The following is a 16,444-nucleotide window of genomic DNA, read 5'->3' on the forward strand; positions in this document are numbered from 1 at the left end:
TATAAACACTGCACCATTTAAATACAGTGCTGTGAAAAAGTAACTGTTCCTCTGACTCTATTGTAAAATCAAAAGTTAACTATGATTGACCACATTTTCTTAAAAAAAAAAAGTGAAGCAGAGTAAAAGATATCAAAAAGTAACGATTTAAAGAAACTCAGGAAACAAAAAGTCAGTCTGGAAAGGGATACAAAGTTATTTCTAAGGCTTTGAGACTCGAGTGAACCACAGTGAGAGCCATTAACCACAAATGGAGAAAAGTCGTAACAGCGGTGAACCTTCTCAGGAGTGGCCAGCCTAGGAAAATCACTCCTAGAGCGCATCAACAACATCTAAAGAACCGCAGCCTTCACTTGCCTCAGTTAAAGTCAGAGTTCATGATTCAACAGTAAGAAAGAGACTGGGCGAAAATAGCATTCATGGGAGAGATCCAAGGAGAAAACCACTGCTGACCAAAGAGAGCACAAAGACTCGTCGCACATTTACCCCACAAAAAAACACCTTGAAGATCCCTCAACAGTTTTAGGAAAGTATTCTGTGGACTGACGAGACAAAAGTTGGAAGGTTTTAGTCACGTTACATGTTAGAGTAAAACTAACACAGCATTTGATAAAAGAACGTCACACGAAGACTCAAACACGGTGGTGGTAGTGTGATGGTCTGTGGCTGCTTTGTTGCTTTACAACCTGGATGACTTGCTGTAATTGATCCAACCACGAATTCTTCTCTCAACTGGAAAATGTCCAGCTATACGTTTATGTTCTAAAGCTCAAGCAGTTACTTTTTCAGACAGAGGCAGGTAGGATTTAATAAATTCAATCAGAAATTAAAAACTCAGGTTACCTTTGTCTAATATTAAACATTTATTGAATGATCTAAAACATGTAATTGATCTTTTTATACTCCTTTTTATACTTTCCTTTCAAGTTCAAATAAGCAATGTAAAACAATCAGATCCGGGCTTCCCAAATGTAAATACTTTATGGTTTTCTTTGTATGAAAAAACAAACAAAATAATCAAATTCTGTGTATTTGAAGGATTTCTGGCTCCAAACTTGCAGATTTCTTGCTGTTTGTAATTATTGGCCAACGGCAGCTCAGCTGGATTCAAAATTGTAATTACTTTGTGCTCTTAAGTTTATATTAAGGCAAACATAATAGTGCAAATATGTAGTACATTTGAATTGCAGTAGTATCAAGTCAGGCCAGGCCAGCATATTTTGTAGACATCTTTGGCAGCAGGACAAATTTAGAGTTGATTGTTCTCTGCTCTGTTTTTAATAATGGTCATTTTAAAGGGGATAGGGATCTTTCCTTTATTGTCTTCAGTGTTTCCCATACAGTGTAGTCTAAATACAATACGTCTCAGCATGTATGGAAGTCCAGGAATGTGATTGATGTGGATGAGTCACATGAAGGAAGCTGGCAGGGAAAAGGAAGACGTAGTTTGACCTACTGGAGGCACTCTATCTAAATTCCCTTCGGTCTGACTCAGTGTTCACTCAGCACAGTATCCTGTCAAAGCGGTCACTTTGTACGGGACGGATAGTGAAATAACTCTTTAATGAGTCAGTAACCGAATAACTTGGATGATTCAAATAAAGAAAGACTCACTGGTGTGTCTGAATGAAATTCTTTTTAGGTGATCAGCATCAGAATAATTAATCTGTAATGACAAGATTTTCTCACTCTAAACCTGTTATTGCACAGATGGATTAAAGTTATATTCTTAGTTAGAGTTAAAATAAGTCTCTATATTACTATAACCAGATCATGGATATAGCATTCATCAGCAAAAATCTGAAGGTTTAATCCATAACGTGATAATAGTGTAATGCTTTATAACTCTATTTAAGTAAATAAAAGAGAATCAAATGACTAAAGTAAAACTGAGAAATTCTGGAAACCATCTCCTCATATTGAGCTTGATGACAGGTACTTTCCAGCCTTCTTGTGACTGTATTGTTTCTTATTAGGTGTTGGGGAACTTTGGAGGCAAATTTCCAAAATAAATGTTTTCTCATTCTTGCTTGGTAATAGATTTGACGGTTCAGAAAGCTGCAATAGTTGGTGCAAAGGTTCTGAGCTGCAAGTAGGCAGACATCTGGGCTCTTTTACTGCCTTCCCTTTAAAATATGTTGTCTATATGGCAGTGTATTTGGCAATCTAATAAAAATCATACTGGTCCCTTTACACATGTTTTTTTTTTTCTTTGTTGCAAAGATGAACTCTGTTGCTGAGCCTATGCAATGATTTCTACAGCTCAAGCATGTCTCTTTTTTAAGATCACAGTTTTCCAGTGTTGATTTCTTGTCTTTTTTTTTTTACAATTTGATTGTCTGCAAGCCCAATAACTCCTTCACAACTGACTCAGTTTAGTAAAGCTGATAAAAAACTCACAGGAAGTGGTGTTAGATAAGGAGAAAATAATATTTCTCTTGCCCATGTTCCTTGGTTTGCCTTGGTTTTTTTTTTAGCCTGACATTCTGGAGGTTTAAAAGCTATAAGAAATGTTTTTTTCATAGCATATACTGAAAAATCGGAGCCGACTCTTCAATCGTCTCACTTCTGGAGCCGACACTTACCTTGATTGCTTCGGCTAGACTCTATGTCGATTAACTTCCTCTATGTGAATGCTTTTTCTCACACTTTAAACCTCAAGCACATAAACATTTTCGGCGGCCGCTTTCAGACGGTGCTTGATTACTGTTATCACCCATTTGGGGGGCCGGCTAAGGTGGAGTTCACACATTCCTGTGGGACAATGTTAAAGTGTGACAGATCTGATTATGTTGGTATTTACCTGAGGATTTATCTGCATTCCTTGTCGTCTCTCTTGCCCCACAGACAAAAGCCGAATTAAATGTGTCTGTATTGGAGCAACTGAGCCCCATTAACATTCACAGGGGGCAGGCTGGAACTTGATGGCAGTTCCCATTCATGATTTTGGTGCTTTAAATGAGAACATACTTGAGGTCAGTGTACTAAGATGTCTCAATTTCCATACAGTGCAGTTAACATCCATATTAAATCCTGGATTTCCCTCTGGGTTTCCTCCATCAACATTCCTCTACATGATTGGTGACGTGAGCCACGACACACTGCACGGAAAGCCTGGTGGCCTCCTTAAGAAGTGGAGTAGAGGGGATTCAGGGGGGATGGGGGCGCTCAAGACTGTTTTACAGTTGCTATTTTAGAAATAACATAGCCATGAATACCCACGTCTTTCCTTAAAAGACAGTCATGGGTATTCAAAGGCCGGAGAGGACACCTGTAGAGCGCCCATCCGAGGAAACAATGTGTGTAAAGTTTGCGTCTACGTGACAGTGGGGAGAATAGATGGGACTGGGGTGGGGGTCGCTGGTGGTTTGTACATGTACAATAGTTTTTTGAAGAAGTGGACGACAAAAGCTTCCTCAAAAGGTCACACGATGAGCTCAACTTGTTCAGGCTGGACGCTCAGGTCTGAGGGAGTGTGAGCGGATAAAGGATGAGGAGGAGGAAGAGGTGGGGGTGGTGTGTGTGTGTGTGGGGGGGGGGGGTTCATTCAGAACAGCTGAAGAAAGGGAGGTGGGAGGGAGGTAGGGGTGGTCCTAGCATGACATGTGTGTGGGACTATTGAAATGTGTGTGGAGCCCTGATTTCTGTTCATACTGACTGAGAACCACTGGAGGAAAGAGAGAGAGACACACACAGCTTCTGCCCTCTGAGTTAATAATAAGGACGGAGCCAAGTGAAAGAGAGTTAACCTAGTCCGCAGTGAAAGAAATCAACGCTAAAAGGCTACATAGTGTAGGATTTTATAGTTTTGAACTCCAGGTTTTTTTTTTTGCATCTTTATTTATTTTTAAAAGTTTTTTGGGAGAAAGGATTTTTTGGACTTCTACCAATGCTTGGAACAATTACGTTAACAGGTAAGGAGAAGGATTGAGTGGAATATAAGCAATTGCATGTGGACACATTCGGTCTTTTTCAGTACAAGATGCAATTATATCAACTTAAACGTGTAAATAAATAGAGGTGTGGCTGCTGGTTTACTGTGCTTGCATGAGATAATGTTTAAAAGTTAAATGTTGTGATTTATGCTTTTGCTTTACTTTGTTATTTGAGGGAATTTCGAAACCTAAAGCATGTTTTTCTTGTACTGTATGAGGGAGTATGGCCAGAGGCATTGTTGTCCTGAGGGTGTGGTTAAGTGAGTATTGTGGTTTGTAGCTTTCCCGACACAGATGAGTGATTTCACTTTGGGTGCTTCCATTGATCACTATACAGTAGAGCCTTGTTTTTTATTAAGTAAAGTAATCCTGTTACACTGTTACAGTCCTTCTAACAAATATTCTAAGTGTTAAAATACTGACCTACTTCCCCTCATCCCAGAGTATACATCCCTCACCAGCTGCCAAACTTCTTAGTGAGGAAATAATTCACACAGACAGCTGACGATTAGAGATGTATAACGATGCATGCACAGATATGTTTTGAAACCTTGCTTTTAATGTGTGTCGTCATCTCAGCCAGCTGCGCTCCGTGCATCCCATCATGTGAAGTGTTTCATTAGATCAGAGTGGGATCCCAATACCCAGTGGGGTTATTTAACTTAGCCACAGAGGATATAGGGAGGGAGGAGACAAGGGGCCTATGGAATTAATTACATGCCAGGACTGTTCCTTCTTCTGGGACATCTAACCAGGAGATGTTTCAGGCTGGGCAGGGTTGGACTGTTTTGCTTCATGGTGACCCATGGTTTTGGTTTCTATTGTGCGCTGCTGGTTAATTCAGCTTAATTTTGGTTTGTCCTGAGAGGCAATTATGCAGCTGTTGATGTGCCCCACCCCCCTTTGGAGACACTGAGACACTCTGACCACATACAGACGCAGGGTGCAAGACAGAGTCTGTTAGTCTCCTCTCTGTTGGGAGGACAGGGGGCGGGGTTGTCCCTATCTTGGGTTTAACTGACTTCTTTTGTTTTAAGGCTTCAGGTCCAGACTAGGAATTATAACAAGGATTTGCATATATTTTATAACGTTTTACATACTGTATAGAAAGAATAGCTGCTATTCATCCTCCCAACTGACACACCCACCCCCTGCAGAGTGGAGTACATGAACAACAACCAGTTTTTTGCAGTAGTGACAATATTTAATACAAGTGCCTCGCCTCGCCACATGCTCTCACACTCACACATAAACAAAGCCTGTCTCCAGTGGAGAGAAGCATTTCAGCTATGAATGTGTGTGTTTGAGATATGTGACACCCTCTAAAGTGAATTAGAGGGTTGGATGCACCCCCCCCCCCCCCCCCCTCTCTCTCTCACACACACACACACACACACACACACACACACACACACACACACACACACACACACACACACTTCTGCCCCTTCATCTCTTAACTGTCTCCTCCTCACCCCTTGTAGCCACCTCACCCTTCGCTCTCACATTCTTTCTAGTACAGTCGTTACTTTAAACACCCTCCTCTTCCTCCTCCCCCCCAGATAAGAGTTGTGTGTCTAGAGGGGAAAAAAAGAAATAAGAAAAATTATGGGCTGGAAAACAGAGATCAAAAAGAGGGGAGAGATGCCAGTAGTCTGTTAAGTCAGCATGGTTCCTGTTTTATTATCAACGTAGATGCACACTACTGTTGCTGGCCTGGCTTACCAACTGTCTGACCCCTCCTCTATACACATTTACTCGGAAAAGTCTTTACTACATCATTATGCGCTCTATTACTGATTTTCTGTTGCTAGCATATGTAAATTGAATTTGCAAAACGTTTAACATGGGTGGGGTTTTTTTTCTGCTGGTCTGTTTTGATGTTTTTTGGTGTTGCCTTTCCAGTTTAACAAGGGTGTGATCGGACCCTGAAAATCACACCTACGTGAGAAAGAGAGAGCCCACTGCCATGTGACACTGATGTAATTAAGAAACCACTCAGGCTTGTTTTTTTCTCCCTGTTTCATTCGTGTTTACATCAGCTGGGTAAAGTTCGCAAAATCCTAATAATTTTCAAACTTCCTCGGGGCTCCAGTGTCTCTTGATAAGAGGAAAGCTGACCAACCCCCTTCCTTTATTTTCGGAGGCCAGAGAGGGTTAGAAGACTATTGTGTTTGAATGCGTATGTGCCTTGGGAAGGGGGTGGGTCCCCATCCATCCTGCTGTGGTGGAATTTGGGTCAAGGGGATTGGGACTTATTCTAAGGGGGGGTAGTAGAGGACTGTATTGTTTGTTTTGTGTATGCTATATGGGCACAGGCAAGACACAGTTTAGCTGAGAAAAAAACAAACAAATAAGCATTCTTGAAATCTGCTGGGATTTAAGTTCTAGTTATGTTTAGCGTATCCTAAATTCTTTTCCTAAACATATGGTGAACCGCGTAGCTCACATTCCTCTCAAGTCAAATTCATGCATAAGATATGGGCGTGCCCTCGTTAACAAGTTGGCATACAAAAAAACACAAACTGTTTGGGTTTTTTAAAACCAAAAAACATTCAAGGAATTTGATGACTTGAAATTCATGCCTATAATTTAGAAAAAGGGATGTAGGCGCAGGGAGAGTTGTACATTTTTGTGTGAAATGGGAAAACTGAATTCTGCTTGGAAGTAAATCGTTGATCTGTGAAATATGATTTTTCATGTTTCAAAGGTTTTCCTTCCATATTTTAAAGTCTGCCTTGTTGGTGACTTGCAAGCAAAGGGCATATTTCCCACAGTGTGCGTAGATTGTGGAATGCATATCTGCCCTCCTGTGTAATCATGTAACCTGATATCCAGGCATTAAAGTTCTGGGAATTTGTTTTGAGAGTCTAGGGGTGTTAGATGTGAGGTTTCCCAGACTGCACTGAGATCTGAGGACTCCCTGGCAGGTCGTCGTCACCCCCCACCCGCCACGCCTTCTTCTGTCAAAACACAGAGATGTGGCAGGCGTGTATGCGTATGTGTGTGTTGCATGTGTGGTTTTCATTTCTTACATCATCATGCACCATTTGCCTAGCAAGTGTATCGCTACCAAGAAATCACTCGTGATAATGGAAAGCGTTGACCATCAAAGGCAACTAGATGCTATTTACACGTTGCACAATAGCAGAGTTGCTTTGTAGACTTCTGGACAATAATCTGCAAATTGTTGAAGGATTGCTTGCATAACACTTCCAATCAATTTCCATTTGGGGATCACTGTTCTTTATATTTCTACGTCAAACCTTTTCCTTTTTACGTCAATGCCATTTCTTTGGCATGTTTACGTAGCGAAGGATTAGTGGGAGCAGATTGCAATTTAGTAGTAAAACATGATCTCTGCAAATGCTTTCTGTTTAACTTCTTTTTTCTGCAGATGGGGGTGAGAGTTTTGTTGAAGATATAAAACTTTTTATTGTTTTTACTGGGTCATCTCCTCAGAGATTTTTATGGAATGCTGAATAATTTATGCTGTCTCAGCCAATAATTTGATTTCCTCAACATAACCTGAATTTGTTAAATTGAATATTGCCTATTGTAGCTTTATATCAATGTCATGGGAATGTTATTTGTGATTTTTTTCTGTAGACAGAGACAAGTAGTAAAGTCCAGTGAGAGATTTGATCAACATCTTACAGAAAGTTCTTTCTCTTCTCTTGTGCTCTCAGTTGGCCAGCCAGATGGGGTGTCTGTGGGTCAGAAGGAGGACGCTACTGAGACCATGGACACCATCCAGGATGAAGTGACCCCTCAAGTAAATGGAGAAAAAGTTGATAAAGAGGCCCCCGATGCAAATGATATTTCAGCTGCTGAGGAGAAGGCTCCGGAGGAACAACCTGATGATGCAAGTGAAGTTGGTTTCAAGAAGATCTTCCGCTTTGTGGGCTTTAAGTTCACCCTCAAGAAGGACAAGAGTGAGGAGAAAGACCCTGTGAAGCTCCTGACAGTCAAAGATAAAGAAGGAGAAGAGGGCAGTGGGACAGATGAGCCTGCGAAGGAAGAGGAGGAGAAGGAGAAAGAGAAGGCTCCTGCTGTTGATGAGAAAAGCACGGCTGAAGAAAAGGAGGCTGATGCAGAGGCAGCTGCTGTTGAGGTCACTACAGAAACTGTAAAAGTTGAAACCACTGAAGCCACGCCTGAAGGTGCTGCTGCTGCTGAAGCTGTTGACGAAGCAGTCAAGGAGGAAGGAGCTGAGAAGGAAGGTGAGAGCACTTCACCACCTCAGGAGGCTGCCATGTCCCCTTTCAGGAAGTTCTTCAGTGGAGGTCTTTTCTCTAACCTGCGAAAGAAAGCGAGCATAAAGAAGCCAAAAGAGGAGGAGGTCAACGAGGTGGCTACTGAGGAGGAGACTGCTAAGACCGAGGAAACTGTTACTGCTGTCGAAGAAAAGGAGGTCAAAGATGTGACAGAAAAGGAAACCGAGGAGGAAGTGTTGGAGGCTGCTGTTGAGGAAAAATCTGAGCCCAAGGAAGAGGCAGCGATTACCCCACAGGAAACAAAATCAGAAGATCATCCAGAGCCCGAGGTCACAGCTGAAACCCCTGCTGTTGCAGAAACAACTAATGATGAGGTAAAACAAGAAGAGCAAAAAGCTGAACCTCCCACAGGAGTGGAGGCAAAAGCTCCAACTGAAGTGACATCTGAGGCTGAGCTGCTGTCATCTCAGGAGAAGGCAAAGCCTCAAGGAAGCCCCCTGAAAAAACTCTTCACTGGAGCTGGCCTAAAGAAGCTCTCAACTAAGAAACCGAAAACCAAGAAAGATACTGAGGCCAAGCTCACAGAGTCTGGGGAGCAGGCGGCTGAGCAGCTCCAGGCCTCCACAGAGCCAGCAGAAGCTCCTAAAACTGATAGTGGGCCCTCATCTCCAGAGGAGTCGGGAGAGCATGTTATTGCTGTGGAGGTGACCCAGAATGAGTCTAGCCAAGAGACTGAAGGTGAAGTTGGATCTGATGGAGAAAAGAAAAAGGAGGGCATCATGGCCTGGTCCTCATTCAAGAAACTGGTGACGCCAAAGAAGCGTGTAAAGAGATCATCAGAGAGTGAAGATGAAGCAGCTGCGGAGAAGCCAGCCAAGTCGGCCACCCTGTCCTCTTCTGAGAGTGCTGCATTAGCAGATAAGAGTGTTGAGGAAGAAGCTAAAGAAGATAAGCCCTCTGAGGAAGAGCCAAAGACTGAAACCACTGAGAAGCTGCTCAGCAGCACCGAAGAGCCCAAAAAGAAAATGGACACCTCTGTTTCCTGGGAGGCTCTAATGTGTATGGGTGGACCCAAGAAGAGGGGCAGGAAGACCTCTGATTCCGATGATGATGAGACCAAGATTGAAGAGGAAACACCAGCAACAGCAGAAGTAGAAAAGGAGGGTAAAACAGAGGCTGCAACTGACACTGAAGGTGAACCAGTTTCTTCACCAGAACCTTTGCCCAGCCCTCCTGAAAGAGAGTCTACCTGGGGTACCCTAAAACGCATGGTTATGCCAAAGAACAAGGCCAAAAGTGAGGAAAAGCCTGATGAGTCTGCAGAGCAAGTCCAGTCTGACAGTGAAGCACCAAAAGATGAGTCATCCTTCTCTCTGAGAAAATTCTTCCCAGGACGCAAGAAGAAGAAGGTTGAAAAACAATCTTCCACTGACCAGAGCTCAGGAGAGGAGGACTCTGAAACTCCAGCTGTGGTTCCGCTTTCAGAGTACGATGCACAAGTCGAAGCTGAACCCGAGGCACAGGCAGAACCAGCTCCTGTCCAGATTAAGGTGTCATCTGAAGACAGATCCCCTTCTTGGATCCCAGCCGATGTTGAAGACGCTGCTGATAAACACGATCAGCTGAGTGATATCCCAGAGGAAGCAGAGAATGCTGCTACACCAAAGTCTATAGATACTGACATCGCAGAGGATGAAACTGAGGACCCAGCCATGCTACCTAAACCCCCGGGACGCACAGGTCGCCGACTCTCTGTCGCTGAGGTCAAGCCTGTCGATCCAGCTCCAGCTGCTGCAACCACCCCTGTTCCTCAGACACCCAAGTCAGAGAACGCAGAAGAGGTTATGCAGGGTGTTGAGTCCCAAATCAGTGAAATCCCGTCCCAGACATGTGTGGCTGTAGAAGATGTACGATTAGAGGTAGCTGCTGAAAAGATGGAGCCTGAACCACCGATTGACAGTGCCAAGGCCACAACAAATACCATCCTCGAGCCACATACTCACGATGACGCCATGGCTATCTGCACTGGCCTCGGCACCAAGGAAATCGCCAAAGTAGCTCTGGAGAAGCCTGCACAGCCTCTGGTAGAGACTGTGGCGGTGATCCGTGATTCTCTGTGCTCTGAGGTGTCAGTGGAAGAGTTGGACCCACCTACAGTGGAAGCAGTATTCACAGAAGACCCAGTGTTGACGGCCCAAGTGCAGCTACTAGAACCCACTGAACTTCAAGTTGCTGTTGAAAGTTCAGGGAGTGATGGAACTATTCAAGTTGCCAGCTTGTGTCAAGAACCGGAGATTGAGAAGGTTGGAGTCGTGAACACTGTCACAGAGGAGTCTGAGGTCCTTCAGCCCACCACAGTAAGCGAGAACTCCCCTAAAACTGTGCTAGTCAGTCCCATTGCTCTGACCTCCGAAGCGGTTATCTGCACCCAAAGTGTTGAAGTCTCTGAGGTAACTGTAGAGACCAAGGAAGTGGAGATGGAAATGGAGCACTTTGCTACCACTGAAGAAAATATCCCTGTACAAGAGGTGTTTCAGGCTACAGCTGCAGAGATGTCATCAGACATATGTGAAACCACAAAGACCACCATCACAGAAGAGACTGACCCGCCCATTCCTGTAGTTCTTCCAAGTGAGGCGGTTCCTGTTATCATAGATACAGTCGTCCTTGTGGCTCCAGTCAGTGTGGAAGCAGAGAAGGCGGCGGCCACAGAAAGTGCCTCAGAGTCTAAAGTAGCCGATGTTGAACAGTTCAACTCGCAGGAAACCACGAAGGAGGTTGCAAAGACCGCAGAGGCTGCTGCCACCCCAATAGTAGAGACAGTGATCAGTTCACTTGTCTCTAGCGAGAAGACTAGCAAGGCCAGCGAGAAGACAGAGGAAATCAAGGAGGAAGCCCAACAGGTCAGTGAAATTGAGGTTCAGAGCATGGCGATTGCTCAGACTGTCATTCAGGATGCTGTAGATAAAGTTTCAGAAGATGTACCTGAGCCAAAGAAGCCTCCCACTCCATCAGCTGCCATCCCAACACCAGTCCAGGCAATAGCAACAACAGAAAACGAGATCGACATCGCAGCCGACGCACCAGTTGTCACTGAGACCCCTGTTCCCATCGTCTGTGTAAAACCAGTAACAAAGTCACCTCAGCCACTCAACGTTGCCATTCAGGTCATTGATGCTATCCCAATCGAGGTCACTGAGAATCTTGAAGAGGTGGAAAAGAAACCAGAAGAGGGTCAGAAGCAAGATGCAGAGATTAAAGTAAGTGAGGAAACGCTTAAAACAGAAGAAGCAGGACAGGTAAAGGAAGAGAGTCAGGAAAGTGAAGAGCCTGCACAGGTCAAGGAGGTACAGAGCAAAGATCAGGAAGAAGCTCCTGAAAAGGTGGAATCACAATCAGAGGAAACCAAGCCTGAAGCTTCCTCAGAGGAAAAGAAAGAGAAAGTGCTTGAAGTCCACATGCCCATCCAGGTGGTCCTGCAGACAGCGCTTGTGGTTGAGGAACCATCAATCGAAGAAGAGGCCGTTGAAGAGTTCGACAGCAACGGTCCTGCAGCTCAAGACACCAACGCACCACCCAAGAGCAGTGGAAGCGAGAAGCTCCCGGTGCTGGAGGAAGAACCTCAAGCGATAAATGCAGTGGAGGATGCAGCTGGCACATCGGAGGCCGAGAAAACACCGTCAAAGTGTGCAGAAGTGATGGCGCAGGTGATTGAGGTGATCGAGGAGGCTGTGAAGGAGATCGAGCCTGTGTCCACAGAGATCACAGCAGCATCATGAGCAGGTGAGGCTAATCTTTCAGCACTGTTATATTGTCTGTTTGACTGTCTCAGAACTTTAAGTAGCTTCTGTACTAATAGTATCTCAAAACTTGAGATTTTTTCTTTTTAAGCGTAGTTATTTACAAAATTCCTGTGTTGGCCTATCAAACAATCTTCTCATAGTGTTTTTTTTTTTTTAAAAAACATCAATGGGTCCTGCTTTTATTAGGGAGTAGGGGAGGGGATTTGCACTCTCACCAGATGAAAAAGCTTTTGTTCAGGCTATGAGTAACCAGGGGACCTTTGATATCAAAGCAGGAATGCCGCCATTGACCCCTTCTTTGTAGGCCGGGGTCTTAAAGGGAAGTGGTGTGTGTGTGAGGGGCAGATGAACTTGTGCTGAAAGGCTGATTATGATTCCTCCGCTCCCTCCTTCTGTTTTTCTTCTATCACAGGCTCAGTATGGAGTCAAGAAACCATGTCGGAGTATGCATTTACTAGACTCAATTACAAAGCTTCAAAGAGCAGGCATTTTTCTTTTCAGTTTTAACTGAATTATCCTCTTATAGTGAGCACAGTTTTCGAAATACAGTGTGATGTTACCTGATACGACCAGATACGAGGACAAGGGGGAAACTGGGCGTAGTTCGCTTAAATATGTATTAAGCAATGCAATGAGAGGCTGGACAGGAACAGAAACGGGAGATAAACACAGTAATTCAATATGATGCTAATGCTAATTCAGCCACATTTAACACAGCTTTAAGATGAGATTCGGAAGATTTTATTTCCTAATGTAATATAACAGAAGACAAGATCCAGCCATTTCTTCTTCCTAATATATGTTTTATGTGCTTCTCCACTGCAGCAGAAAGGAGGCGACTGATGCCTGGGAGACGCACTGTCTGGACCAGGACATGAGTGATGAGGGAGAGAAAGAGAGAGACAGTAAGAGACAAAAAGAAGCTGCTCTGGGAGAACATGTTGAGAACGACCTCGGCCATTCCGCCCAGAGAGAAGAGCAACAGCACCGCCATTCTCTCCAGCTGCCCTCCCACCTGTATTCCAACCCCGTCCTGCAGCCCTGTCACCGCAACGTGACGACCCACTGTTGCACCCTCACCCCACCCACTCACTCACACTTTTCACAAACACACACTCATGCATGTCTTCTGCCCCAGAAGCATCCCATCTGGCTTGTAGTCAGTGCAGTGTATCTACAGTGTCCCAGTGACTTTCCATTGCCCTTGTTGCACACCGCAAGAGTCAGCAACCCGGCTGAGTGTGTTTCTGTGCATATGTGCGTGTGTGCGTGTATGTGAAAAGAAGGAAGAGTAAGATGGTCTTAGAAAGTGACGAGATGGATTAATATCCTGTAAATTGTATTTATATCTTGATTATTCTTACATTCACTCCTAGGTCTTTATTTTTTTCTTTATTTTGCTCTGTTTTGTTATTGTATGGACTTTGTTGCCTGTTTTTTTAATTTCTAATATTAAGCTGTGATATAACAGGTATTTTTGAGCAACATAAGAAAGCAGACTTTAAAGTTAGATGCCCACGTCTACAGTATTTCTTACTAAATGTATCTGGATGATCAGAATTTACCAAAACAAATGTGAAAGTGTTACATAAAAAGTGCTTAGTGTATCACAGCTTTAACTGTCATTTTCAAAGGTTATTAGGACCATGTAGCAAGCCATGGTACAAGTGTTTTTCCTCTGGCAGAGAAAACAAGCAGTAGGGGCAGAGAGTATGATGATACTTTTCAGAAATGCATCACATGTTTGACTTTTGCCACATTCTCTTGTCACAGTTTGTCCTTCGCCACTCGACACCCCGATCAAAATGCAGCTCAAAGTCGATAAGAAAACAATCACTGCCTGGTTTACTGTAAAAACACATTGTTACTCATTGTTTCATGTAATAATACAATAAAATACTATTAAAACCACCTCATCTGATACTGTGACACAGGCATGCAGTAAACAGTGCAAAGAATATTGATGGCACTTTTGCGCATTCATGAAACACTTGCACTTGTCTGCAGTGTTTAATGACCCTGTTTTCTGACTTTCTCTGTGAAATATGTCTAATTGATGTGAAGCAGTTTAACACTTTCTCTGCTGCACTATATTTACATTTGAAATGAAATTTTAACGCCCTCTGCTGCCTACAAAAAGCACTGCAGCCCATTAGTCTTCACTCATTGGTGTCATTTTCTTTTGAACTTCAGCTATATGTTAACTAAAAGTTAGTAAAATGTGAGATCATCATCGTCCAGTTTTGACTTGATCTGCGCTTGTTCACCACGCATGGTCGCTCAGGGTCAACAAATTGGCACAAGGGAGGATGTGGACCAAGAGGTTGATCAATAAAGCGTGGTACCATAAATTAAAAACAATAGCTCATTTTACTCTTAATTTAAAAGCCAAATCAAGTTAGGATAAATCAGGGAGTCGTAGTTTCCATTGCTCACAGGATAGGAAATCAGTTGCATCCAATTAGATTCCCAAAGCCTCTACTCAGCTACTTTGATTTGGGCATCAAAACTCAAAACTGAGTCAAAAGTCGGGGCCTCTTTTGGAGATTTATTGGCAGATGATTTCTGAATATCTGCGTCATCCCTGTGATGCAGTTTCACCACCAAAGTAATCGCTTTCCTATTGGTCACAACTCCTGAACAATGAATTAAAAGTAAAACGAGGAACCTCTTCAGATGTGAGTTCTATTATCCAATCAGTTTAATTTAGTGGGTGATGCTAGTAGCTCTGAAGGCTCCCCTTTCACTCAGCTTTATTGCCAAACAAGTCAAGGATCAGGAAGTCTGGACCATTATCTAGGTCACCACTTCACTTTGCTTTGACCCCAGAGGGCCTGTTACATTAGTGATATTTGCTTTATTTAAAATAAGTGATTTAAAAAGAAAAAGGCAGACTAAAGACTTTTGCTATTGCAGCATATTGTATATTAAGCATTTAGGGGCACCCGCCCACCTTCAGTCCTCCCTGCTTTTTGTAACACTCTTAACTGTGAACCTGTTAACATTTGTACAGATTGTATACCTACTGTATGTACTTAAATCATATTGTTGTAATATTAACGATTAACCTGCAGGCATTTAGCATAATATTCATGTAGCATGTCTGTTATATTTCCCAAGCTGTTAATAGTAAGGATTCAGAAACTTCTATATTTCATTCAATAAAGTTAGAGAAAAACGGTGTGTAACGTGAATACTTTAAATCATGATGACTCACCATCAGGTAACAACAATATTTAGTGATTATGAAGAGTGCATAAATACACTTTGGTATAATAATGTGCAAAAGTCTTAAGCCACCCCTTATTTCTTTAGATTTTGCTTCCAAGGAGCTGTGTTTTTTAAAGTGGTCTTGAGCAATACTTCTCGAAGCTACTTGAGGTACATTACACCAAGGAAGCACTACTGAAAAAAAAAGGTATGACTACCAGATTGTTGCACTGTGACAGCACCATACCAGACTGAACCCAGAAAAAAATTGTGGGATAAAATAAGACAGATTATAGTTACTAAATGACTACAAATCACTTTAAATTTGAAAAAGGAAAGAAAATTAAAAGTAAAAAACAGAAATAAATGAATACATAAGAGGACAAAAGAAAAGAAAGACTCATAAGAGGGAGAAATTGATTGAAATGATCAAAAACCTCACCTTATGATAGTTCTTGTTTTAAATACAATATTTGAGCGAGCTGACTGGAATTTTCTCGATACTGTTAGATAATAATCACATATTGTTATATTTGTGCCTTTAAAAAAGATAATTCCTCAGTGGACAGTTAACTCCTGATAAACCTTTTTACAAGACAGTCATTCAAATCTGTGGTTATAAGATGCAAATATGAAACCAAAAATTCACCTGAATAAATGTCCTACTTTGAGTTTGTCTCCACCTGCTGGGCGGTGGCATGTTTAGGGTGGAGGATGTAGTTGCAGCTGTCCTGCAGGTGGAGGTGGTGCAGGACAAGCAGAGCAGCAGATTTGTGAGTGTTTTGGACTTGAATTAAAAAGACCAAGACGTGCTGATGAGGCTGCTGTGTGAGGTAGAGACAGGTATAAGGATGTGTATAAAGATTGGGTCTCGCTGTATTGCTCAGGCTGCTCTACAAAATCTATTCACAGGTGCAATCCCACTACTGAGCAGCATGGGGGCTTTGACCTGCTCCGTCTCCGACCTGGGCACCCCTCCTTAGGTGACCTGGTGGTTCCAGGCTCCCCCAGGATCACCATATCGATGCCGAACTTAGTGCGGACACCCAATCGACATAGCCTGCTGCAGCTCAGAGCTCGTGAGCTCAAACGATCCTCCAACCTCAGCCTCCCGGTAGCTTGGATTACAGACACGCGCCACCGCACCCGGCGAGAAGCAGCTACGTTAACAGGGCTTTTAACTATGTCTGAGGTGACATCATGACACTAACCTGCTGCCCATCATTAGCAAAGTTGTAATGATGGGCAGCAAAGATGAGGAATGAATGGTGCACAATTG

The 16,444-nt window shown here is 43.1% G+C and overlaps 1 protein-coding gene and 1 non-coding gene across 3 annotated transcripts in view; one reads left to right on the forward strand and one right to left on the reverse strand.

Annotated features, from left to right (window-relative positions):
* The window catches only part of akap12b (A kinase (PRKA) anchor protein 12b), a 52,704-nt gene extending 38,838 nt beyond the window's left edge, over positions 1-13,866 (forward strand). The window contains exons 1-3 of one of the 2 annotated variants that reach the window (XM_085381257.1): positions 3,642-3,914; positions 7,625-11,935; positions 12,781-13,866. In XM_085381257.1, coding sequence (XP_085237383.1) covers positions 3,890-3,914; positions 7,625-11,931 — 4,332 coding nt within the window. In that variant the 5' untranslated portion in view covers positions 3,642-3,889 and the 3' untranslated portion in view covers positions 11,932-11,935; positions 12,781-13,866. Of the gene's footprint in view, positions 1-3,641; positions 3,915-7,624; positions 11,936-12,780 lie in introns of those variants that run through there. The other variant, XM_085381256.1, reaches the window with a different exon arrangement.
* Positions 13,867-16,023: 2,157 nt separating this feature from the next.
* On the reverse strand, positions 16,024-16,316 carry LOC146652190 (signal recognition particle RNA). The gene has a single exon (XR_014907777.1).
* Between the last annotated feature and the right edge of the window lie 128 nt (positions 16,317-16,444).

The sequence above is a fragment of the Rhamphochromis longiceps genome, linkage group LG15, assembly GCF_057381845.1.
Source record: "Rhamphochromis longiceps isolate RC_006_pf linkage group LG15, R_longiceps_female_GT1.1, whole genome shotgun sequence".
NCBI classification, from domain to species: Eukaryota; Metazoa; Chordata; class Actinopteri; order Cichliformes; family Cichlidae; genus Rhamphochromis; species Rhamphochromis longiceps.